The following is a 26245-nucleotide window of genomic DNA, read 5'->3' on the forward strand; positions in this document are numbered from 1 at the left end:
CAGGAACAGGAATGAGGTCAAAGGTTGAAAACCAGGAAACCAGAAGGGGACATTGAGCAGAGAAACCTGGACTGCACCCTCCACTCCTCAATGGTGTCTTAAGGACTCAGTGGACACTGCCCAGAGGAACTCTGCCCAGAAATGTGATTGAACAAGGGAATGGAAATAGGCCTCACAGTTGCAGAGTACCTCCCCTACCCATCCAGCTTCCTCCTCCTGGAGTGATGGATGGCCAGGAGAAGGTGGACAAGGAGGTCCCAGGACTTTGTGGGGCCACACATAGGAAGAGCAAGAGTTAGGAGTTTTGGGGAACCTCAGTAAAAATTTCTGGAGGAGCCAGAAGAAAGGCTGCAGCTTGATGCACTTCCTGTAGATGTGCACCAGGGTTTCTCTCTTGCTGCAAAAGGTACAGTTTTCAGGGAGTTAATGAACCGCACCAGCTACATGCCCTTGCTCATGGCTCCAAGGAGGAGCTGTCAACTAATAACCCCAGCAGGCTGTGGAATGAGAATTGAGTACAGATTGGCCCAACCTCAGCCTCTGCAGGTTGGAACAAGCTCCACCACTAAGGTGTTGGGATGGGACAAAAGCATGAAAAAATGGATTGTATAAAGCATGAGCGTGTACAGATGTTTTCAGGGTGTGGTGTGGAGGCACCCCAACTGGATGTCGTTCAGCCAGCTCAGGTGGTATGTGGGAGGGTGGCCAGGGAGGCTCACAGGGCAGAAGCCTGATGTTGAGTTCCAGAGGGCCAGAGATGAGAAGTGGGAAGTGAGCACCCTCCTGCAGGACCTGTACAAGGAAAGTGAGAGAAGCAGGAGGCAAGGAGCACATGACAGGGGATGCAGATGGTGGAGCGCTGTTATACCAATAAATTAAAAACCAGCAGGATCTTATTAAAGGAAAAAAGGCAAAATACCACATTTATTGTGAATACAGAAAGAAACATAGTAAGCAGTTAGTTATAGCTATGACATTCCATTCAATCTCATATTTATTCACACATTCATTCATTCATACACACACATACAGGTTCTGCAAGGTTGTTATCATAGTTACCAGCCTTAGAGTTGCTCATGCCAAGCCACTGGCCAGGTGGCCTGGACATGAGGAGGGAGCAGGGCCTTGTCAGATGCTCATCTGATGCTCCTGGAAGTTGGTTTGCAGAATCAGACCCCAAAGTTCACTTTTTAGAGTCTATTTTTATAGGAATTTCTTCCTATGCCAGTCTATGGGAATTGCTTCATCATGCTGTTGCTGAATCAATCAGCAGATAGCACATTCCTGACGGCTCCAAGATGTTATCTTGTTCTTTGGTTCTCCCATTCTTGAAGCTGTTGGGTGGATTCCAGTCTGCCCTCCGGGGGGGTCCTCTGGTTATTTCCACTTGACGCCTTCTTCAGCCGATGGACACTGGATTCTTAGGCTGGCACCTCCCTGATCATTCAGTTATTATCCACACCAAGCATCCATCCACATACATCCTCTATCTCTATTTTAATCACAATTGTTAATACAACAAAAGGGCGGGGAGTCTCTGGGTGCTGTTTCTGTTGTTAGAGTATTGCTTTGAGTCTCTCTCTCTGTGAATTGCTTTGAGAACAGACTCTGTCTTAGAATGTACTAACACAATTAGCAGCTTGCACGTTTCACACATAGAGGGAGAGAAACAGTACCAAAAACCAAGAGACCTCTTAATTAGTAATACCCTGGAATTTAAACTATGGGGAATCAAACTCATTTGTGATTTTAATACAGAACTTCTTTAATATGATCCAACAGCGCCATGAATTGACCAAGCCCTGTGGGGTCCAAGAGGTATCGGAGTCTGGTGCCAACAGCCAGGGTCATCCTTGAGTGCACCAAGGGGGACTCACTACCTTCACAAGAAGATGGGGGTTGTGTAGCCAGGGTTCTTGAGGAGGTTCTCCCCCTCAGAGGCCACTACAGACCTGTTTGCTGAAATGAGCTTCCAGGTCCTGAGGAGGTCCTGGTAAAGATCGGCAGCTCAGAGAGGTCTCAGGAGTGACCTCTCGCTTGGAGAAAAAAGAGCTGCCTGTTATATCAGAGCCCTTAGAGGCAGTGGAGGAAGGTGAACACCTGCATGCTCCATGCTGGACTACATGCAGTGTAAAGGAGTTTCTGCAGGGTCTGAAGGTGGAAGATGTGGACCTGGCTGCAGATGCAGACCAGGCCTTGTCCACCCTCCCGCATGGGAAGGATTAGTACACCTGCAAAGACCCAGTGCAGTCCCAGCAAGAAAAAACTCCAGGATCTTCTTCTGGAGGCTGGCCAGATTCTTGGGGGTGAGGTCAATGTGTTGAACTGGTGCCAGAGCATGGACGGGACCAGCTGGTTGATCATCAACACCCTCCCCTGAAGGGAAATCAAGCAGTGCATAGCTGCTGTTTATAATGGGCCCAGGTTCCCCTACCAGCCACAGGTAAACTGGTGTAAAATGCAAGATGGGACCAGACCTTATTTTGGAGCCCAAACAAAGAGCCAAATTGAAAGGACCCAGAGCTGAGGCTGAAGACCCTAGCAAGGGCAAATAGAATGTTAGTTACTGGACTCTATAATACCAAGCCACTGAAGACCCACCAAGGTTGACAGGCAGCCTGTCGTGGGCGCTTGGGGCAAGAAAAGGACTGCAGTACCACAGCCAGTCACTAGCAGGTATTCAGGAGGTAAGTGATCCCATTACAGTAGGACAACAAGTAATGGGCTTAATCTGCAGAAAGGGAGATTTAGGTTAGCTATTAGGAAAAACTTTCTGACTATAAAAAGTAGTTAAGTTCTGGAATAGGTTTCCAAGGGAGGTGAATTTTTGCAGGTTTTTAAGAACAAGTTTGACAAACATCTGTCAGGGATGGTCTAGGTTTACTTTGTCCTGCTTCAGCATAGGGGGCTGGACTTGATGACTTCTCAAGGTCCCTTCCAGCCCTATATGAGTTAATTAAGGGGTGAGCTATAATGAAGACTATTTTGTGAACATAACTATCGTGCTCATTACCAGCATGAATGATCTAGTACACGTTAGCAAATTAATTGGTACATTCTACAGGAGTGTTACTAATTGGTAACAAAATATTTCATTAGGGAGAAAAAGTTTATTTTATCACTGCTTTTTATATATAACATAAAACACAGGTGGACAGATAGATGTATAACCATTTAGCGACTTACGTTTTAACTGTTACAGATAGATTTTAGTTGTGGCTTAGACTATTCAGATCAATCTCTCCAAATACATATTCAATGCTCTTCAGTGCATGCTCCTTATTAGATGAGCCGTGAACTGCATTACGCAAAATATCTTGTGCAAATTGAGCTCTAAGTGAATCAGGAGAAGACTCTTTTGCCTCGTCTGGATCTGCTGGACCCATTAATTGCCTCCACTCCTCCACAGCATTTTCTTTAGTTAGGATCATTACCATTGATGGACCCCTGTGAAATCAAGATATACAAATATCATATGTACCACGAGAGCTTTGCAACTATAGAACATAGAACAACACTGAACCCTTTACTGAATAGTTAGCAAAATTTAACTCCTGGGGAAAAACTGTTCCTTATTCACTGCAGGAAGAGAGTATGTCTGGCTTTAGAGATGGATGAAAATTAGTTCTGAGGGTGAGGGGATAGATACTGTCAAAAGTCTCCAAAGTATAATGTGATACGTTTAACAAGACAGTCACATTTCCCTCATATACCCCTCTGGGTCTGCATTTGAAAGACCACCTGGAGAAACGTATGGTGAAAGATTGGGGATGCAGAAAGAGTGAAGATGCGGAAGTGGTTTTCTATTGAAGAGGCACATATTTAAAATGAAATTTGGATTCTTAAGACCCTTTGAACAGAAAAAGTCTTATTTACTGTTTATCCAAGTGGAAAACAATGGCCTTAAACAATTCATTCCCTAACAACTTCAGCGGTTAGATGGTTAGCCTATTTTCCCATTCTTTGTCCTTTGCAAAAAACAAAACAAAAACAAAAAAAAGGTGGGGAGACATAAGTAGTTGCCCAGGATTCTCTTTTTTTGAGGAACAAATCCAAAAAGGTGGTCATAATTCAGTTCAGTGTAATTCACAGGTTCTCTAAGTGAAACCCACTGCCTAATAAAGGAAAGACACTGTATTCTAAAAAGGTAATAAATATTTAAGTTCTTTTTATAAACATTCTAAAAATTCCCTACATTTGACACAGAAAATGACAAAGAAGTGCAGAATTCCAAGAGTCTTCTTTTGTTCAACAAAAACATTTTGCCTGCTCTATAAATTCAAAGTTATAACTGCTACGTTTACATAGCACAATATTGTAAAATCAGACACTTACTCAGACATATAATTCACTAACTGGTCAAAAAAGGGTTTTCCTTCATGAGTCTTATAAAACTGTGTTGCCATTTCATGGGTGAAATTTATTTCTTTCATCTGTGATACAATAAAGCCAGCATTTGTAACCTTCTGCAAAATGTTATCTAGGAGAAAAAAATACATTGGTCTTAATTTTTAACATTATTTTAAACACATGTAGAAATGATAACCTTGAAAAATTCCAGAAACTGCTAGATTTGTTTTTTACATTTGGCTAATTCATATAATCATGGCTATAAACATGCTATTTATAATACAGAACAATCAGGAGTGAGATCCTGAATAGATCAAGATTCCTTAAAAACCTGCAACAAGTCATTCTCATCAGTCATTTACTAATACATTTCCATAAAGATGGCACAAAAAGAATTACTATTAACAAAAAAATTCATCCCATTATCTCTCATTGGACAGTTGAAATGTGACACGCACCAGCTGGCCTGGTAAGATCAAACTGCATAGTTCCAAGAAGGGAAAAGTGAGATTCACAAAAATGAATGGAGACATATAAAAATCAAAATAACCACTAGAGCTGTTACTATAAAACAGAGACTGTTTCTAATAGTGGTGGGTCCAGATGAAGAGGTAAAAACAATGGCAGTAGCAAGTTTAGGAAGACTCGACTCCATTTTTTCTTTCTCTGACTAAAGGAGATTTTATCTTTCCTTTGATACGGCTTCCTCTTTCTTTTTATATATCTCATTCTCAAGGTTCCTTCCCCACTCTGAACTCTAGGGTACAGATGTGGGGACCTGCATGAAAAACCCCCAAGCTTATTTTTACCAGCTTAGGTTAAAACTTCCCCAAGGTACAAACTATTTTACCTTTTGTCTCTGGACCTTATTGCTGCCACCACCAAGCATCTAACAAAAATAACAGGGAAAGAGCCCACTTGGAAACGTCTTTCCCCCCAAAATCCCCCAAAGCCCTACACCCCCTTTCCTGGGAAAGGCTTGATAAAAATCCTCACCAATTTGCATAGGTGAACACAGACCCAAATCCTTGGATCTTAAGAACAATGAAAAGGAATCAGGTTTTTAAAAAGAAGGATTTTAATTGAAGAAAAAGTAAAAGAATCACCTCTGTAAAATCAGGATGGTAAATACCTTACAGGGTAATCAGATTCAAAACACAGAGAATCCCTCTAGGCAAAACCTTAAGTTACAAAAAGACACAAAAACAGTAATATACATTCCATTCAGCACAACTTATTTTATCAGCCATTTAAACAAAACAGAATCTAATGCATATCTAGCTAGATTGCTTATTAACTCTTTACAGGAGTTCTGACCTGCATTCCTGCTCTGGTCCCGGCAAAAGCAACACACAAACAGAGAGAACCCTTTGTTCCCCCCCCCCTCCAGCTTTGAAAGTATCTTGTCTCCTCATTGGTCATTTTGGCCAGGTGCCAGCGAGCTTATCTTAGCTTCTTAATCCTTTACAGGTGAAAGGGTTTTTTCCTCTGGCCAGGAGGGATTTAAAGGAGTTTACCCTTCCCTTTATATTTATGACACTCATAGTAAAACATGAATTCATCTCCACCTCCGTGGCCTGTGAGAGGAAGGAACCATAGGCAAGTTTGGCTAATGCAGGGCTCAGCAACCTGAGGCACGTGAGCTGATTTTCAGTGGCACTCTGCTGCCAGCCTGAGGTTCCGTCCACCGGACCCGCTCAGTCCACTGCCTGCCTGGGGTACCGGCCGCGGGCCTGGGGCTCTGCTCCTGGCCTCGGCCCAGCGCTCTGCAGGCACCCCCAGCTGTGGCCCACTGGCCCCAGCCTGGGGCAGTGTGGGGTGCAGACAGGGACAAGAGGGGGCACAGCTCAGCACCCTCACCTTAAAAATTGTTCCAGGCCACTGGGATATTTTTAAGTCCAGGTTTGCTGCTTATATCAGACCACATGGAACAGTGTACTGTGTTTGACCTTGTGCGTGCCCTCTGTCTCCATTTTTTTCCCCACTGTCAGTTGAGGGATACATTTGACAAAATGTCAGCTAAGAAAGCAAAGTTAGATGTCCATTCATTTCAGCCTTCTTGGACAGACACATTTGGAATTATTCAAAAGAAAGACCGTGCTGTTTGTGCTTTCTGTTGTGAAAGTGTTGTTTGTCGCACATCAAGTGTTCAACGACATTTTGAAACGAAGCATGAGAAAACCTTTCTTGATGAAGCAGACAAGACTGAATCGATCAAAAAGGCAGTAGAAGGATATGAGAAGCAAAGCAGTGTTTTTAAAAGCTTAAGTGTAAGTAAAAATCAAGCCACAGAAGGAAGTTACAAGATTGCACAGTGCATTGCAAAAACCGGAAAGCTGTTTACAGATGGCGAATATATAAAAGAAGTTTCTCAGCAGTTCGGAGGTTTTGTTCAATGATTTGCCAAATAAAGTTACGATCATATCTAGAGTAAAAGAACTGCAGGAACAGTTGAGAGACGCATAAGCGAAATGGCAGAAAACATTAACGAAAGGCAGACGACTGCATTAAAAGACACAGCAGTGTTTAGCGTTGCAGTTGATGAGAGCATGGATATAAACGACGTTCCACGTTTCGCAGTTGTTGCAAGATATTGTACTTCCGATGAAATCCAAGAGGAACTTTGTTGCCTAAAACCCCTCCATGGCACAACAAAGGGGGAAGATATAGTGGAAAGTTTTGTAAACCATTTTGAAGAACGAGGAGTTGACATCAGAAAAATATTTTACATGACAACAGATGGTGCACCTGCCATGGTCAGAAAACTGAAGGAATTTGTAAAGTTACTTGAAGATCAAATTGGCCACCCGACAGTCAGATTTCACTATCATCCATCAAGAAAACCTGTGCGCTTAAATTTCTAATTCAGAGCTTAATAATGTGATGAATACAGTGGTGCGAATTTCCTTGTTGCTCGATCTGCTTTGACTCACAGACAGATTCAAGAACTGCTAGAAGAGATGGACAGTGCTTATAATGACATTCCACTTCACAGTAACATTCGGTGGCTAAGTCATGGCAAAGTTTTGGTGTGCTTTGTAAACTGTTTTGATGCAATCAAGGCCTTTCTGTCGGAAAAAGGACAAAACTACCCCAAACTGGATGATGACAAATGGCTATGTAAGCTCATGTTTCTAACTGACATCACTGCTCACCGAAACGAACTCAACCTCTGTCTCCAAGGTGTAGGGCAAATGGTTCTGGATCTTTATGAAGCCTGGAATGCATTTGTTGCAAAACTAGCAGTTTTTTCTTGGGATATTTGAACTTCGACTTTCCGCTACTTCCAACACATAAAAGAGCTATTGACATGTTGCACCGTCAGTGTCAATGAGACTGGAATGTACCTGCAAGAACTGGAATCAGAATTTTCTGACAGATTTCAAAATTTCCAGTGATTTGGCATAATGCTTTCTTTTCTAATTAAACCTGAAAAGTTCAATGAAAGCGACTTGGATTTGTCTGTATTTCAGTGGATGGGTGTTGAAGATTTTGAAATGCAGCTCATTCAGTTAAAAAGCTCAGAATTGTGGGCATCAAAGTTTATAGATCTGCGGAGTGCACTTGAAGCTACTGAGAGAGATCATGGGACCTCTATTCTGACCTGCTGGATGTCCCGGCCAATGAAATTTAACTGTTTAAAGAAAATTGCGTTTGCAATGCTTTCAGCATTTGGATCCACGTACCTGTGTGAACCGGTATTTTCACACATGAAATCTGTCCTCTGTCCCTCTCGGAGCCAGTTAACAACTGATCACTCAGAAGCCTGTGTGCAACTTAAAGTATCCAAATACATGCCAGACATTGGAAAACTCAGCAAGGAAAAGCAAGGGCAAGGATCACACTAAACTGATAAGATCTCCATTTTAATTTAATTTTAAATGAAGCTTCTTAAACATTTTAAAAACCTTATTTATTTTACATATAACAATAGTTTAAAGGAAAGGAGTACTTGTGGCACCTTAGAGACTAATAAATTTATTTGAGCATAAGCTTTCGTGAGCTACAGCTCACTTCATCAGATGCATTCAGTGGAAAATACAGTGGGGAGATTTATATACATAGAGAACATGAAACAATGGGTGTTACCAGACACACTGTAAGGAGAGTGATCACTTAAGATGAGCTATTATCAGCAGGAGAGTGGAGGAGGGGGGGAGAGAACCTTTTGTAGTGATAATCAAGGTGGGCCATTTCCAGCAGTTGACAAGAACATCTGAGGAACGGGGAGGGGTGGGAATAAACATGGGGAAATAGTTTTACTTTGTGTAATGACACATCCACTCCCAGTCTCTATTCAAGCCTAAGTTAATTGTATCCAGTTTGCAAATTAATTCCAATTCAGCAGTCTCTCGTTGGAGTCTGCTTTTGAAGTTTTTTTGTTGAAGAATTGCCACTTTTAGATCTGTAATCGAGTGACCAGAGAGATTGAAGTGTTCTCCGACTGGTTTTTGAATGTTATAATTCTTGACGTCTGATTTGTGTTCATTTATTCTTTTACGTAGAGACTGTCCAGTTTGACCAATGTACATGGCAGAGGGGCATTGCTGGCACATGATGGCATATATCACATTGGTAGATGTGCAGGTGAACGAGCCTCTGATAGTGTGGCTGATGTGATTAGGCCCTGTGATGGTGTCCCCTGAATAGATATGTGGACACAGTTGGCAACGGGCTTTGTTGCAAGGATAGTTTCCAGGCTGAGGTTGATCCACACAAGAGATCCACTTCCTGGACACTATGGTGCTAATAATCGATGGTCACATAAACACCACCCTATACCGGAAACCTACTGACCGCTATTCCTACCTACATGCCTCCAGCTTTCACCCAGACCACACCACACGATCCATTGTCTACAGCCAAGCTCTACGATACAACCACATTTGCTCCAACCCCTCAGACAGAGACAAACACCTACAAGATCTCTATCAAGCGTTCTTACAACTACAATACCCACCTGCTGAAGTGAAGAAACAGACTGACAGAGCCAGAAGAGTACCCAGAAGTTACCTATTACAGGACAGGCCCAACAAAGAAAATAACAGAACGCCACTAGCCATCACCTTCAGCCCCCAACTAAAACCTCTCCAATGCATCATCAAGGATCTACAACCTATCCTGAAGGACGACCCATCACTCTCACAGATCTTGAGAGACAGGCCAGTCCTTGTTTACAGACAGCCCCCCAACCTGAAGCAAATACTCACCAGCAACCACACACCACACAATAAAAGCACTAACCCAGGAACCTATCCTTGCAACAAAGCCCGTTGCCAACTGTGTCCACATATCTATTCAGGGGACACCATCATAGGGCCTAAACACATCAGCCACACTATCAGAGGCTCGTTCACCTGCACATCTACCAATGTGATATATGCCATCATGTGCCAGCAATGCCCCTCTGCCATGTACATTGGTCAAACTGGACAGTCTCTATGTAAAAGAATAAATGGACACAAATCAGACATCAAGAATTATAACATTCAAAAACCAGTCAGAGAACACTTCAATCTCTCTGGTCACTCGATTACAGATCTAAAAGTGGCAATTCTTCAACAAAAAAACTTCAAAAGCAGACTCCAACGAGAGACTGCTGAATTGGAATTAATTTGCAAACTGGATACAATTAACTTAGGCTTGAATAGAGACTGGGAGTGGATGTGTCATTACACAAAGTAAAACTATTTCCCCATGTTTATTCCCACCCCTCCCCGTTCCTCAGATGTTCTTGTCAACTGCTGGAAATGGCCCACCTTGATTATCACTACAAAAGGTTCTCCCCCGCCCCCCCGCTCTCCTGCTGATAATAGCTCATCTTAAGTGATCACTCTCCTTACAGTGTGTCTGGTAACACCCATTGTTTCATGTTCTCTATGTATATAAATCTCCCCACTGTATTTTCCACTGAATGCATCCGACGAAGTAAGCTGTAGCTCATGAAAGCTTATGCTCAAATAAATTTGTTAGTCTCGCCACAAGTACTCCTTTTCTTTTTGCGAATACAGACTAACACAGCTGCTATTCTGAAACCTAACAATAGTTTAGTTATATAATATAGACTTATAGAGAGAGACCCTCTAAAAATGTTAAAACGTATCACTGGCACGTGAAACCTTAAATTACATCGAATAAATGAAGACTTGGCACACCACTTCTGAAAGGTTGTCGACCCCTGGGCTAATCAAATGTCAGTAGTGGGGCAGCATCAAGAATTATTTCATGCCTATAAGAAGGTTTATAAATATAGCAAATGCATTTAGGAAAGACAAAAAGAATTGATCTGCTATAACTCACTGCAAATTTTATATTGCTAATATTTTGTAGGAATGAGGTCCACAGTTATTTTGGAATGAGATCCACAGGCTTGGTATGCTTGTTCTAGAATGTTTACCTTTATGTTCCTTAACAGCCGTGGGTTTGATAACTGCCAAAGTGTGTTCCACAGGGAAGAAGAACTCTAGTTCCTTCTTAGCTTCACCAGGTGATGCACTGCCATGCAGCTGATTGAGAGGTACACTCTCTACTGCATACTCTGAACGTAAACTAACAATTATTAAAACAAGGTTGTTCAATGACACGACATTTTCATGCATAAGTATCCCTACGAATCTCCTAAATTAATGTTAATTTTGAGGGGTGAGATGGTGGACACTGGAGGCACAAAGGATACTTACAAACCTTTTGAAATGAATAAATATATTCTAAACCAATCATTTTGGCTTTCAATGGGATTTATGAGCTTAAGTTACTTAAGTGCTTTTAGAAAAAGAGAACTTGTGGCACCTTAGAGACTAACCAATTTATTTGAGCATAAGCTTTCGTGAGCTACAGCTCACTTCATCGGAAAGCTTATGCTCTAAGGTGCCACAAGTACACCTTTTCTTTTTGCGAATGCAGACTAACACGGCTGTTACTCTGAAACCTGTCGTTAAGTGCTTTTGAAAATTCCATTCCTGTCTGCTGCCACCAGTGAATGCTCAACTACTTCAGAACGTTTCTGTGTCCTGTTTCTTTATGTGATACTAATGCTATGTCTATATTATGAACTCAGGATGTGATTCTCTGCTTATGTACACATACTTGGGCTAGTTCTCATTAAGCTAACAAATATACATAGCAGTATAGCAGAGTATAAATAGCAGCATAGCACGGGTAGCACAGCAGAGGCCCAGCTGAGCCACGCCAAGTACAAACCCTCCTGAAACTGGTGGGTATGTATTCTGCACAGCTCAGCCATGCCTCTGCTGATGCTACACACACTACTACAGCTACACTGCTATGTATACTAGTTCTAGCTTGAGGAGAACTAGTGTGAATATGTGAACACAAGCAAGGAATCACACCCCTAGCTTGTAGCACAGATGTAACCTAAGACCCTGGACTTGGAAGATTAATTGCAGTTTACCTACATTTAGCTATAAATACTGCAATTTTTAAGCTAGTCACTAATTCCCATTATGATCACTAACAACAGGTCTTACTAAATGATAAACAGTACCACTGCTATAGATGACAGACACTGTGAGTGAATGTCTTAATACCACAACAGTTACTGAAAACAATGTTACAAACACTATCTGAAGTACCTAACATAATTATTGATACGATATTTACAAGAAATTAGTATACCTGAAAAGAAAACTGAGCCATAAATAGAACACTATACTTACACAAAGGCACCCAAATTTAATTTAGCTAAGACATAGGACACTTTTCAAAGAAGAGAATAAGTAAAACAGAAAACAATTTCAAGCAGATATATCATCCAGAGTAATATATAATCAATGAACAGTTAGAAAATAGAAAATAATTAGCTGACAGCTATGTAAATCACAGAAATAAATCAAACTAATCATTATGACTCAACAGATCCCTCTCTTCTCTTCAAAATCTTGCATACAATGTTCTTTTTTAATTTGAACTTTCCACTATGTTTACTAGCCATGTGTTGTTTTTTATAAATCCAGTTGATGCTGTATGTGCTAAACTATATAATCAAGAAAATCATAAAAACTTTCAGAAACATATCACTTTTCAGATGACAGCATTATAGTTACATTGGTTACACTGGGGTCTAAATGTATACATTGATTATGGATGTATATTGCAGATTATGAATAATGTATAGCTATTACAAATACTACCTGGCTGGACTTTTCTCCTTAGCCTCTTCAAGACTCTTTGGGCCTAGTAAATCTCTCCAGCGTTGTACAGCATTTTCTCGTATTAAACCAAGTGCAAGGGTTGGACCACTGTTAAATGTGATGGTTAGTATTAAAAAAGCAATTGGAAAAAAAACCCTAAAATATCTCTTAAAATAATTTGATTAAATTCAGTGTAGCCAGGGAAAAGGTGCCTTGACATTGGAGAGATTTAAAATCCAATATACAGTTAAAAAGCTGAAGTTCCGGTGAATTTTTTATATTTTTGGGCAGGGGTGCGGGGCATTGGGTGAAGGTAATTTAAATGAACATACTACTGAACAGTGCCATTAGATGCAGGGGATGTCATCAACTTACATATCGGGGTGAAATCCTGGCGTCACTGAAGTCAATTGGAGTTTTTTGCCATTAACTTCTACGGAGCCAGGATTTTTCCCCAGATCACCAGACCAGTACCATAGAGAATGTTGTGAAGATGTTGGGGAGAAGAGTCTTGGCCAAACTCTTTGGAAATTGTAATTGCTTCTGCCTGAAATGACTGTTGTCACTTTGCTTGAGGGAACATTTTCACTGCAGTGACAGCCACACCTACTTACCATACTCTGTTGACAACATAGGAGGATGAGTGATATTTGTCAGATGTTTGGGGAGAAAATAAAAGTGAGTAGAGGAGGGTTAATGGGCTGAATTAGAACAATCATTATTATTGTTTTTATATAGTGTTGATAAAAACACTTTTGATTTTTCAAATACTGTTTTTGCCATGACTTACTTTCTTGGGATCTAATTATTCCCCAGCTCTGTAGTGAAATTCAGAAACCTAACTATTCTTAAAGTCTGGAACTAGTCAGCTACAGGGGGTGGGGTCATTCCTTGAGTGAATTCTATCAAGAGGTAGCTAGCTTCTGGATAATACGTCTGATGTATCTGTGAATGTTCTTATTATCCATAAAACTCATTTCACTCACACTGAACACAACTGTATCTTGTGGCAATGAGTTATACATGTTTATTATGCATTGTGAAAAATATTGCTTCCATTTGTAAGTTCAAACTTGCTGCCTTTCAATTAATGTACCTTGTCATGTGTTCTAGAAGGGTTGGGAAAAAATCTTCATTTTCATGTTCCTTGTAAAACTGATGTGCTTGTTCTTCTGTCAGAACTATTTCCCTTTGCATTGCTATTGTAAAGCCATCATCCTTAATCCTTTTCAGAATAGAATCTACATATAAAACATTGAAATAATGCTGGATTGTCATCATTTAGTTCATTTTGTACTTGTCATATTTCCATATTATAGTTTTTCCAGTCATTTCATTATAAAGTTTTCCAAAAGAGTTAACTTGTTCATTTTGGAATATGAAAACTATAATTCGTAACAAACTATAGGGGTCCAATAATCATTGCTTGGACACTCAGCAAGAAGTTTTCTGCCTTTTTAAGGAAGGAAGGAAGGAATGTAGAGAAGTCACATTTAATTTGATTTAGCTCTCTGTCTTTGAAGGTTCTGAAGATGTGCCTGACTAATATATAGGAAAGGTAGACTGCTTATGCATATGTAGCGTGCAATTACACTTTCTTAAAAACCCTTCTACACACATTCGTTCTCAAGAGCAAAGCCTAACCAACAAGCAGCATGACCCAATTCATTATGAGGTCATGAGCTTGAAGAATGTGGATTTAGGTACCTAACTTTAGACATTCAAGTTTATCAGCTGCTGCTAACTAGCTGGGTTTTTTTTAAAAGCAAAGAACAACATTTTGAAATCATGGATTTCTCAATTGTAACTGATTTTCACTTGTTGTTTGTTTTTTACTGAACCTCTTTTTTTTACCTGCAGCTGTTTTGGTGAATGGCAGAGCTAGTAGGGCACAGCATAGCTCAAAGTATGCCTGATAACACTCTCCTGGATCAGAATGATTGTTCACTGCTACAGTATTAAAAGTCACCCTTATCGGAGAGACACTCATATTGGGCTTCTAGCTCTCAAATACCACTGGCTGATATGTCCATAAGTAAGTTACAAATATCACCTATAGAAACTTTATCCAGTCAAATGAGCGTTAGTCACTTGGGGTTTCAATAAGTTTGCTGATGGAAATACAAATGTTAATACTATAGCATTGATCATTCCAGCTGACCTCCACTCAATCAGCAAAATCACAAAAATACTCAGAATACATTGGGAAAAATTGGGTTGGGACTGTGGATCTGCCAAGTAAATAAACTTGAAGAACTAAAATTCAATGTCAAGTAACTATTTTTTCCAGAGAAGAAACGTCAATAAAGATTCTCATTCTGAAATATTATTATTATATTATATATTATTATATATAATATAATAATATATTATATTCTCATTACAGTCCCCACAAAGGAGGGTCCAGGAGTTCTAACAGAAGGCATAATTATGACTGAATTCTGTGGCTATTTTTGCAAGTATACACTATTTTACATGAGCAAAGGTGGCAGAATCAGGCCCTATATACGGACTGCAAAACTGCTCTCCCAGTTGCATGAGAACTAGATGTCAAATCAAGAAAGGAATGCCATGTAAATGTAAGAAGAGTGCTCCAAGTAGTACCCTTTCAAATCTATGTAACAGACATTATTCAAGCTAGCCATAGATGCTGCCTTGGACCTGGCAGAGAATGCTCAACCACTCAAGGACAGTGGTGCCACAAGTACTTCTTTTCTTTTTGCAGATACAGACTAACACGGTTGCTACTCTGAAAACTAGCTAAATTGTTTTAGCAGAAAGCATAACTCATTTAAATATGTTTTAATTAGACTCATTGATTTTTGATTGATGCAATTAGACTCATTGATTTTTCTAGAAACCATAATTATATCCCAGAAAGGGGATCTATAGAGGCAATTTTTGAAGAACTGATCTAGGAAATAAAATGCAAAAAGAAAAGGAGTACTTGTGGCACCTTAGAGACTAACCAATTTATTTGAGCATGAGCTTTCGTGAGCTACAGCTCACTTCATCGGATGCATACCGTGGAAACTGCAGAAGACAGTATATACACACAGAGACCATGAAACAATACCTCCTCCCACCCCACTGTCCTGCTGGTAATAGCTTATCTAAAGTGATCATCAAGTTGGGCCATTTCCAGCACAAATCCAGGTTTTCTCACCCTCCGCCCCCCCCCCCACACACACAAACTCACTCTCCTGCTGGTAATAGCCCATTACCAGCTATTACCAGCAGGAGAGTGAGTTTGTGTGGGGGGGGGTGGAGGGTGAGAAAACCTGGATTTGTGCTGGAAATGGCCCAACTTGATGATCACTTTAGATAAGCTATTACCAGCAGGACAGTGGGGTGGGAGGAGGTATTGTTTCATGATCTCTGTGTGTATATAAAGTCTGCTGCAGTTTCCACGGTATGCATCCAATGAAGTGAGCTGTAGCTCACGAAAGCTCATGCTCAAATAAATTGGTTAGTCGCTAAGGTGCCACAAGTACTCCTTTTCTTTTTGCGAATACAGACTAACACGGCTGTTACTCTGAAACAGGAAATAAAATGATATTCACATAAAAGTAGGTAAAAATAGAATAGAATGAATAAATTGTATTTTTCTGATATACAGTTCTGTCAACTTAATGCTGAGCACAGAAACTAATTTGAAGACAGCATTGTCTAGTGTGTAGAACGCTGGACTGGAGGACTGGATTCTCTTCCTGGCTCTACTACTGGCTTGCTGGGTGACCTGGGACAAATGAGTTCATCTCTCTCAGTTTCTCCATCTGTCAAATGGGGATAATTATATTGACCCACTTTGTAAAGCACTTTTGACATTTATTGGAGAAAAGCGCTAGGTAAAAACTAGGTATTATTCATTAAAAGATACCAGGATTTTTGAAATCCAAAATATAAGGCCTTCTTTGTGTACTGCAGGTGAAAAATGTAGTTATTATCACTTACTTTTTCTTTCCTTTAATAGAGAAGGTCTAATTAAGGCCAATGTTTTTTCAAGATTTTGGCCAGTCTTCTTTTTACCAAAATCTGGGAAAAAGAAGGCAAGTTGCCTGCTAGCATCTTCTACACTGTCTTCCACATGACATAAATTTAACATATTCTCGGATTCCAAAACTTCTTGCAAGCTAATAAGAGACAAATAATACATCTAAATTAATGTATCCTTTATATTCATTTACTGTTTTACACAAACGTATCAATAATTGACTTGCTGAAAAAATATATTTTAATACTTTAGTAAAACATATAAGAATAGAATGCCAGTTACTTTATGATTCTGCGTACCAACAAAAACCAGCAGTTCTAAGGAATGAGTATATTGTCCATTCTTAACAGAGTATTAGTTACTTCCTGTGTCATACCATAAGTACTTTGAAAGCGAAATCTCAGTCATGCAATGTTTCTACTTGGTCTGCCTTTGAATAGCCTCTGTGCATTTCACTGGACAAAATTAACACTGACAATGACAGTTTCTAAAAAAGGATTGATAAGGGGATCATGCTTTATATACCTAAAGCATGATCTTTGAAAACACAGCACTATAGAAATTCTTTGAAAAAGAAATAATTTTTATTGTGACATGTTTATAATTGTGAGGATCACCTATATGTGATCACTCTAATATTATCATGTCAGACTAAATTTATCCAGGAAAGGCTACTGCAGCTGTAAATCAGAAAGACAAAAGAATAATGACTGGTTCTTTCTAACATCTTTACATTCATGTCAGTACAGGGTCATGTAATTAGATTGAATTGGGTCAGTGCAGGTACATATAATTAGACTGTGGTAGCACTGTGCAGGCTGTACCATCCTTTAGTGTGCCTAGCCCATTCTGCAAGCCACTTTGGGGGGACTGCAGTTGTGATGGGCTGTTGTGTATCCCACACATGGTTAGGGAGACTCTTGCTTACTCCCTGCATCTGTTCAGCTGTGCATATAAGGGCATGTGACAATATGGCTCTTAATATTTTTTTTTATGATTTCTCATGTAACTGCATAAAACTTAAGTGTCATTTGAATTTTTCCAGTTACCTGTTTGGCTTTTCAGGCTGAGGCTCTGCAGATATATCCTCATCTGATTTACCCAGTTCTTTCCATTGTGGAACAGCAACAGTTACCTCCTTTGGTTTAGAAACTATCAGAATATGGGATGGTCCACCAGTCATGATTGTCACAAAATCTTCAAAATCAGGCTAAAAAACAAAATTTCTAAACTATATACTACAAAGAGAACTGTTTGACCTTATCACCAGAAATCAAACTATACATGTGCTGTATAACTTGCTCCCATCTCACTATTGTATTTACAATCACCATATACAATTCTATATGAAATATCTGATAAGATTTTGTGATAAGTCCATTTTAGTTCAAGTGATAAAACAGTATTATAAAGTATGCCTCAGCCTTTACAGTAAATATATGATCTTGAGATAACTGAAATTATACTATTGCATACAACTTGTGTGCCACATGTTCTCCCAATCTAATGTACCAATAACTCAGAGATGAGATCAAATGTGATGCTTATAGTATAGTGGACTGAGGCACATGATGTAAAGCAACAAAATATACTGCATTTCCTGACATGATTTTTAAAGTTCTATAAATTCCTGATTTTCAGGATATTCTCAGACACTTACTTCCTTGTTTGTTCTTTTCTCCCCTTCAGTCTTGGCCTTCATCCACACAGAGAGATACTTTCATGGGAAGCAACCTCCTGGTGTATCTTCATAACTTGGAGTCACTTTTCCACCAGTGCTGGAATTCTCTTCATTCCCTCTAAGCCCCCCATTTACTTCATTGCCAATCTTTCTTTAAACCTTTCTCTTTGCTTTAACATATGATTGAGTCTTTCCCCCGCCAACATCTCCCATCCCTTAACTTACATAATATATTTCTCCTTTCATACTAACAGGATAGTAAGCAAGAATATTTATTTGTATTTTACTGTTTTTAATGTGTAGTTTTTCTTTTTTCATATTCTGATTCATCTCTATGTATTATTTTACCTTTCAGATTTTATGGATATATTGTAAGGACACTCAATTCTACAGTTATTTTTCTCTTGGTGTAAAGCATTTTGGAATATGATAGTTTGCATGATAGACATATAAAAATAAATTAAATGAAAGTGAATAGAAAAATATATTTTAGTACTAAGAATACATAAAGTGTGTCTCTACACTGAAAAGTATTGCAAAAAAATGTTTACTATCTCGGTGATTTCAAGAGTAAATTTGCTCCATCAACAAATAAGAAGTTTTATCTAAACTGCCAGTCCTACAAACACAACCTGGTATCTGAAAAGTCAAGTTGTGTTCTTTCTGATTCATTCAAAATCCCCATTATAAAGATTCTATAGGCCAAAATTTGCTCTCAACTACACCGCAGCAACTCTATTGTCTCCAAATTCTGTCTTCAGTTGCACTTACGTAATCTCATCATTTTCAACAGGATTGCACAGTTGTAAATGAGGGCAGTATTCTACTTTCTGAAACAGTTGAAGTACATACAGTGTAAACAAGTACTATTTTTACACACTCATTTTCAGAGTAGAGTAGAATCACACTTTGAGACTAACAAGGAAATAACTACGGCAAAGAGTCCTGTGGCAATGTGTAGACTAACAGATGTATTGGAGCATAAGCTTTTGCGGGTGAATACCCACTTCGTCAGATGCATGTAGTAGAAATTTCCAGAGGCAGGTACAAATATGCAAGCAAGAATCAGGCTAGGGATAACGAGGTTAGTTCAATTAGGGAGGATGAGGCCCTCTTCTAGCAGTTGAGGTGTGAACACCAAGGGAGGAGAAACTGCTTTTGTAGTTGGCTAGCCATTCACAGTCTTTGTTTAATCCAGAGCTGACGGTATCAGATTTGCAAATGAACTGAAGCTCAGCAGTTTCTCTTTGAAGTCTGGTCCTGAAGTTTTTTTGCTGCAGGATGGCTACCTTTAAATCTGCTATTGTCTGTCCAGGGAGATTGAAGTGTTCTCTTACAGGTTTTTGTATATTGCCATTCCTAATATCTGATTTGTGTCCATTTATCCTTTTACGTAGGGACTGTCCAGTTTGGCCGATGTACATAGCAGAGGGGCATTGTTGGCACACGATGGCGTATATTACATTGGTGGACATGCAGGTGAATGAACCGGTGATGGTGTGGCTGATCTGGTTAGGTCCTGTGATGGTGTCACTTGTGTAGATATGTGGGCAGAGTAAGCATTGAGGTTTGTTGCATGAATTGGTTCCTGAGTTAGAATTACTATGGTGTGGTGTGTAGTTGCTGGTGAGAATATACTTCAGGTTGGCGGGTTGTCTGTGGGTGAAGGACTGGCCTGCCTCCCAAGGCCTGTGAAAGTGAGGGATCGTTGTCCAAGATGGGTTGTAGATCACTGATGATGCATTGGAGAGGTTTTAGCTGAGGATCGTATGTGATGGGCCAATGGAGTTCTGTTGGTTTCTTTCTTGGGCTTGTCTCGCAGCAGGAGACTTCTGGGTACATGTCTGGCTCTGTTGATCTGCTTCCTTATTTCCTTGTGTGGGTATCATAGTTTTGAGAACGCTTGGTGAAGATCTTGTAGGTATTGGTCTCTCTCTGAAGGGTTGGAGCAAATGCGGTTGTACCTCAGTGCTTGGCTGTAGACAATGGATCATTTGGTGTGTCCAGGATGGAAGCAGGAGGCATGAAGGTAGGCATAGCGGTTGGTGGGTTTTCGGTACAGGGTGGTGTTAACATGACAGTCACTTATTTGCACCATGGTGTCTAGGAAGTGGGCCTCCCGTGTAGATTGGTCCAGGTGGGGTGGAAACTGTTGAAATCGTGGTGGAATTCTTCCAGGGTTTCCTTCCCATGGGTCCAAATGATGAAGATGTCATCATTGTAGCGTAGGTAGAGAAGGGGCGTTAGTGGACGAGAGCTGAGGAAGCGTTGTTCCAGGTCAGTCATAAAAATGTTGGCATATTGTGGGGCCATGTGGGTGCCCATAGCAGTGCCACTGGTCTGGAGGTATATATTGTCACCAAATTTGAAATAACTGATTTCCCACAGTTCACAGCTCCCTCTGAACTAATTATATATTATATACTCTAAAAAACAACAACCATACATATATGAATCGTTGTTGGTTTTTAGAGTATATATAGCTTTTGCTGTTTAGAGTATTTACCTTATGTTATTCTGACTATTCCACTGTTGGCTAATGAGTTGGTTGTGTTAGGGAAAATAAACCTCTATTGCTTCAGTATGTACCAAGGATTGTATGCTATTCCATTGTTATTTAAATGCAATGTTGGAACACCAATAACCACAGGCATCGTACAGGAGTTGGACTGGAAAACTGAAGCAAAGAAGATGAGACAATCTTTTAATTTATTTTCTCTCTGTGTCATCAATAATTTTAATTAACTGAAATCAATTACATTTTATAAATGTTTTACAAGCCATATAGATGATATTATTATCAATATAGCCATCTCTATTTGTGTAGGCCTTTTACCTGTTCTATATTGCGACTGTAGAAATTTCTAACTTGCTCTTCAGTTAATGTCTTCTCCTCTTCTGCCGCAATGCCAAAGCCCGCTTCTGTAATCTTCAATTACAGATCAGCCATCAGGTTCAGAAGCATTTGAGGGAGACATATAGCAAATCAGCAAACATTAGTTTACATATTTTTGCCATGATTCTAAAAACTGACTGATTTTTATGTAGAATCTTAAATGAGGTAATACGAAATATCACAAATATAGTAACTTCTTCATTCAGCCCAACTAAATTTCCAGCTTTTCAAAGTACTGGACGGTGTTCAAGTGTGACACCCATTAAAATAAAGAAGCCTTTTGTTACACATTATGTACCTCAATATACAGATTTTATTGAAAATCTCTACTATTTGTAAAACATGTTTTATCATTATTGATTCCAGTAATGCAAATAAAGCAAACCTATGGGAAGGCAGCACATAATCATTCCTAATGACTGACAGTAAAAGCTTTATTATGCAGCAGTCAGTCATGTACTTGTAAAGTATTTGTACATACTTCGGAGAAATTGGTCTACCGCCATTACAAAGTATATATTAACTTTTTATTATAGTATATTTGCTTTTTGATTTTCGTATGCAGAAATAACATGAGTATCTATTTTTTAAAATTCCCACTAGCATGGTAGAAATATGTATACGTAGAGTAGGCATGCACTGATATGATCTGGATCACCATGCGTACTCCCTGCACAGCATATACCCACTATACGTGTGCATGTCCACAATTCAGCATTTCTGGAACTTAAATGAGCATTCCTCTAGTACTATGTTCTGGAGGCAGACATGATGTCTCCTTAACCAAATGTTGTGTCTGCCTATGCATCTAAATCATTACCAGTGTATATCCTGTGACTTTACTTTCCTATAAGCATGAGCTTATGTATGTCTGCATACAGTGGTGAGCTGGAGCCAGTTCGCACCGGTTCGCTAGAACTGGTTGTTAAATTTAGAAGCTCTTTTAGAACCGGTTGTTCCGCAAGGGACAACCGGTTCTAAAAGGGCTTCTAAATTTAACTGGCCCAAAGTGGCGCCTTAGGCGCGACTCCCTGGGTACTCCAGCTCTGGAGCACCCACGGGGAAAATTTGGTGGGTGCAGAGCACTCACCGGCAGCTCCCCGCCCCACCCCCAGCTCACCTCCGCTCCACCTCCGCCTCCTCCCCTGAATGTGCCACCCCACTCTGCTTCTCCGCCCTCCCCATTCCCTCCCCCCCCCCGGCTTCCCACGAATCAGCTGTTCGGCGGGAAGCCAGGGAGGACTGAGAAGCAAGCGGTGGCTTCCTACTCGGGCCCAGGAAGGCAGAGAGGAGGTGAGCTCGGGCGGGGGGAGCGCAAAGAGGGCTGCCCACGCCACAGCAGGTAACCCGGGGCGGGGGGGAGTGCAGGGGAACCGCTCCCCACCCCAACTCACCTCCGCCACGCTCAGCCTGAGCGGGAAGCCGCGGCCTGCTTCTCACCCCTCCCCAGCTTCCCGCCGAACAGCTGATTCGCGGGAAGCAGGGGAGGGGGGTGCGGAGAAGCAGAGCGGGGTGGCGCGTTCAGGGGCGGAGGTGAGGTGAGCTGGGGCTGGGGAGCTGCCGGTGGGTGCTCTGCACCCACCAATTTTCCCTGTGGGTGCTCCAGGGCTGGAGCACCCAGGGAGTCGGCGCCTAAGGTGCCACTTTTGATGTGATCAGTGGGGGGAGCGACTGCTCCCCCTGCTCCCCCCCAGCTACTCTCCCCCGCCCCTAGGAGCCTGAGGGACCTGCCGGATGCTTCCTGGGAGCTGCCCCAAGTAAGCACCGCCGGGACTCCCCACCTCGCCCCCCGGCAGGTTCCTCTGGCTCTTAGGGGTGGGGTGGGCACGTGCCTCTGGCTCTTAGGGGTACGGTGCCCGGTTCTGGGGGCAGTCAGGGGACAGGGGAGGGGGATGGATGGGGGAAGGGTCCTGCAGAGGGGGTGTCAAGGAACGTGGGGGGGTTGGATGGGGCAGGAGTCCCGGGGGGCAGGGGTGGGCAACGACCCCCTCATGGGGTGAGGAGGGAACCCGTTGTTAAGATTTTGGCAGCTCATCACTGTCTGCATACATTCACACACATATGTAAAGAACTGGCTAATCTGTAGGTCTATTTGTAGGTCTAGAATTTTGAAAAATACTGCTGTGGCAAAGAAAATATTTTCCACATTTGTGAAATTATTTTCTGTGACTCATCTGCCCTATCCCAGAATTGACGGGTAACTCTCACCCCTGCCATCAACTGCAGAAAAAAATAAGGAACTGTTGGGAGGCTGTGTAAGCAACTTACCGCGCTTCAGTTGGAATACTTGTGTGTCAATCAATGATCTGCATAGTATACTTCAGTACATACCTCTTCCAGTACCATAAAATATGTTAAACAGCATCAGTGTGAAAATCATATTGCTCCAGCCACAACCATTTTATGTTTGTCAGTTTTATAGGATAAATATTAGCAGATCTGGCTGTACAGTTTTGTCCTAAATTAATATCCAATTATACTCCCATCTCATATCTTGGCACTTAACCAGAGACGATGGTTGGGTTTTTAAAAAATTTCGTTTACCTTTTGTTTAATTTCTTCTACTCTTCCATCTGCAATGGCATCAGGTTTTATAATTGCAACAGTGTATATGACTCCTTCTATAAGAAAAGGAAGAATACATATGCATATTTATAAATATATTTACTGAAATATATACACAGACTAATTTACTTTTTATACTTAAAACCTGAGCTCTCCATATGCTTCCTTTTAATTTTGGATTCTGCTCACCAAGATATAGGGTCCTGGGAACCAATAGCAGTAGAGGTTCAAATGTGGATTATAAACCTCTGTACATGAATCACACACTGAAATGCAATTCCTTTTCCCAACTGCTCACACCTTAGTACTACAACTTTGAAAGCAGAGATAAGGGAGGGTGAGTGTATATATATGAAGTAGATCCATTAAGAGAAAGAAAAGCTACTTATCTATAAGTGGAGTTCTTCCTGTACATACAGATCTGCCTCAGCAGACTCACATACCTCAGTATTGCAAATCCTGGAATAATTTACAACTATAAATGCTCGGGGTAGCACTCACACTTGCTTGTGGAGTTCAACATTCAAAACAAGGTTATAAAGGGCTCGGTTTCATTCTGTTATCTGTAATGGAAAAGACTCTGAAAAAAAAGCCAGGAAAGAGGGCAGGTAAGTGAGAATCTTCAGAGGAAAGATACTTGCATAACACCATTTAGAGGTGGACTTCCTTTTTTAAAGTATTAATTTTATGTTTGAGATTAACAGCTGATGGTCTGACCCACAGTTGGCACTTGGGAAAGTCTCTGACCATTGGACAATTGATCTCCAGCATTGCTATATCATGACGTAGTCACTATGTTTCTGGTGACTTCCATGTGTATAAACAGCAAGAGAATTATAAAGAGTAATAACATGAATGGTATGTTCACAGTGGTCAGACTTCTTACCAAAAGGTTTTCCCCATGATCAAATATTATAAAAGATCATGATGGCAGAGTCCTCACTGAGGGTGATGACATTAAATATAGGTGGAGACATTACTATGTCAATATGTAGTCTCAGCAGAGAGACTCATAATACAGGATGACAGAAAAGAGTACAAAGCCGGAGCCAGAGCCATCAATCCTGCAAGAATAAGTGGTGCATACTATTATGAAAATAAGACTGTGAAAGCACCAGAGGTAGATACTGTGTCTGAAGAACTGTTAAAACAATTGGCAAATGTGGTACTGATCTTATGTTGAAAACTTATAATGATGTATGGATGACTAGAAATTGGCTGGAGGACTGAATGAAGGGAATCTTTCTGTCCTTACCAAAGAAAAGGAGGCATAACAGAACGTAGTAACTATCATATCATCTCCCTGGCATAGTACACAAGCAAAGTTCTGCTCTACATAATCTAGGACCTCATGAAAGGAAGGCTAGAAGCAGAACTATCACCCCAACAAGCTGGTTTCAAAGAGGCACAAGTAACCACATCGTGAACATCCATCACATCATTGAAAAATGCACACAGTACGATCACCCATAGATCATGTGCTTCACTGACGATTCAGAAGCATTTGATATGGTCTGACATGACTATCTTTTGGAAGATATTAGCAGACATGAGGATTCCAAAGCATCTTATTGAGCTATCTGCAGGTCTCTAACACCAACAGACCATGGTGCAAACAGCAGTAGGCAACAGTGAGTGGGTTTTCCACTGGGCAAGGAGTATTTTGTCCCCAAGCCTCTTTAACACATGCACAGAATTTATTACGAGACAAGGTTTGGAAGGTTTTGGCAAAGTGGAAGGAGGTAGGATTTTCATTGGTGGACCTCTCCTAATCAACCTCAGATCTTGTGATGACACAATGCTCTTTGCTACAACCACCAATGCAGTGCAACAAATGTTTGGGTCTGCAAAAACAACTAATGAGGAATACAGATTATTCCTGCTTACAACGAAAACAAAATGCATGAACGTTAAACACAGCTAATAAAAACAGGATGCAAGAGGGCACCACCATTAACAGACCAGTTGTAGAGGCAGCAGATGAAATTTAATTATTTAGGATCATATATATCCAACCAAGGAGCCTGTTCCAAAGAAACTGGAAGAAAAACTAGGGATGACTCGCTCAGCTATGGCCTCCTTTGTATATTTCATGATGCCACAGTTTTTCTCAAAGATGCAACTGGTGAAAAGTTTATTTTTTTCCATAGTGGTTTATGGATGTGAATGGTGGGAAGATAATTTCGCTGACAAGAAGGGAACTGAAGCTTTTGAGGTGTGGTGCTGGTGAAGATTCTTGTGGATCTCTTAGGCATTTGCCTTTTGTCCATGTTAGAAATGTTAGTGGAGAGAAGCAGACCCTGATGTCAGAAACCAAGAGATGTAAATTTATGTACTTTGTCACATTAGGAACAGTGATGGAAAAAATCTTGAGAAAGTTGTTATGGAAGGAATGGTGGAGGGTCTTTGTAGTAAGGGATAACCAGCAAGGAGAGATGCAAGGATGGTGTGCAGTAGGTCACTAAAGGTTAGCTGCTGAGTACTCGAAGTTAGCGTTGAAACGTGAAAGCTTCGAAAAATTCTGCTATGTTGTCACTGATATTCAGATATGAATAAATGGATTTACTTAGCTTCTTTCTTCTTTGAGATTTGCCTTCGCAGAACCCTAT

At 40.7% G+C, this 26245-nt stretch overlaps 1 protein-coding gene across 1 annotated transcript in view; it reads right to left on the reverse strand.

Annotated features, from left to right (window-relative positions):
• Positions 1–962: 962 nt before the first annotated feature.
• NME8 (NME/NM23 family member 8) overlaps positions 963–26245 on the reverse strand; it is a 40358-nt gene continuing 15075 nt past the window's right edge. Inside the window, exons 8-16 of the mRNA XM_078851697.1 lie at positions 23616–23692; positions 21012–21104; positions 17544–17704; positions 16455–16633; positions 13597–13741; positions 12501–12608; positions 10748–10899; positions 4336–4480; positions 963–3447 (exon numbers count right to left, since the gene is read on the reverse strand). Of these exons, the coding sequence (XP_078707823.1) occupies positions 3210–3447; positions 4336–4480; positions 10748–10899; positions 12501–12608; positions 13597–13741; positions 16455–16633; positions 17544–17704; positions 21012–21104; positions 23616–23692 (1298 nt within the window). The 3' untranslated portion in view covers positions 963–3209. The remainder of the gene's footprint in view (positions 3448–4335; positions 4481–10747; positions 10900–12500; positions 12609–13596; positions 13742–16454; positions 16634–17543; positions 17705–21011; positions 21105–23615; positions 23693–26245) is intronic.

The sequence above is a fragment of the Lepidochelys kempii genome, chromosome 2, assembly GCF_965140285.1.
Source record: "Lepidochelys kempii isolate rLepKem1 chromosome 2, rLepKem1.hap1, whole genome shotgun sequence".
Classification (NCBI taxonomy): domain Eukaryota; kingdom Metazoa; phylum Chordata; order Testudines; family Cheloniidae; genus Lepidochelys; species Lepidochelys kempii.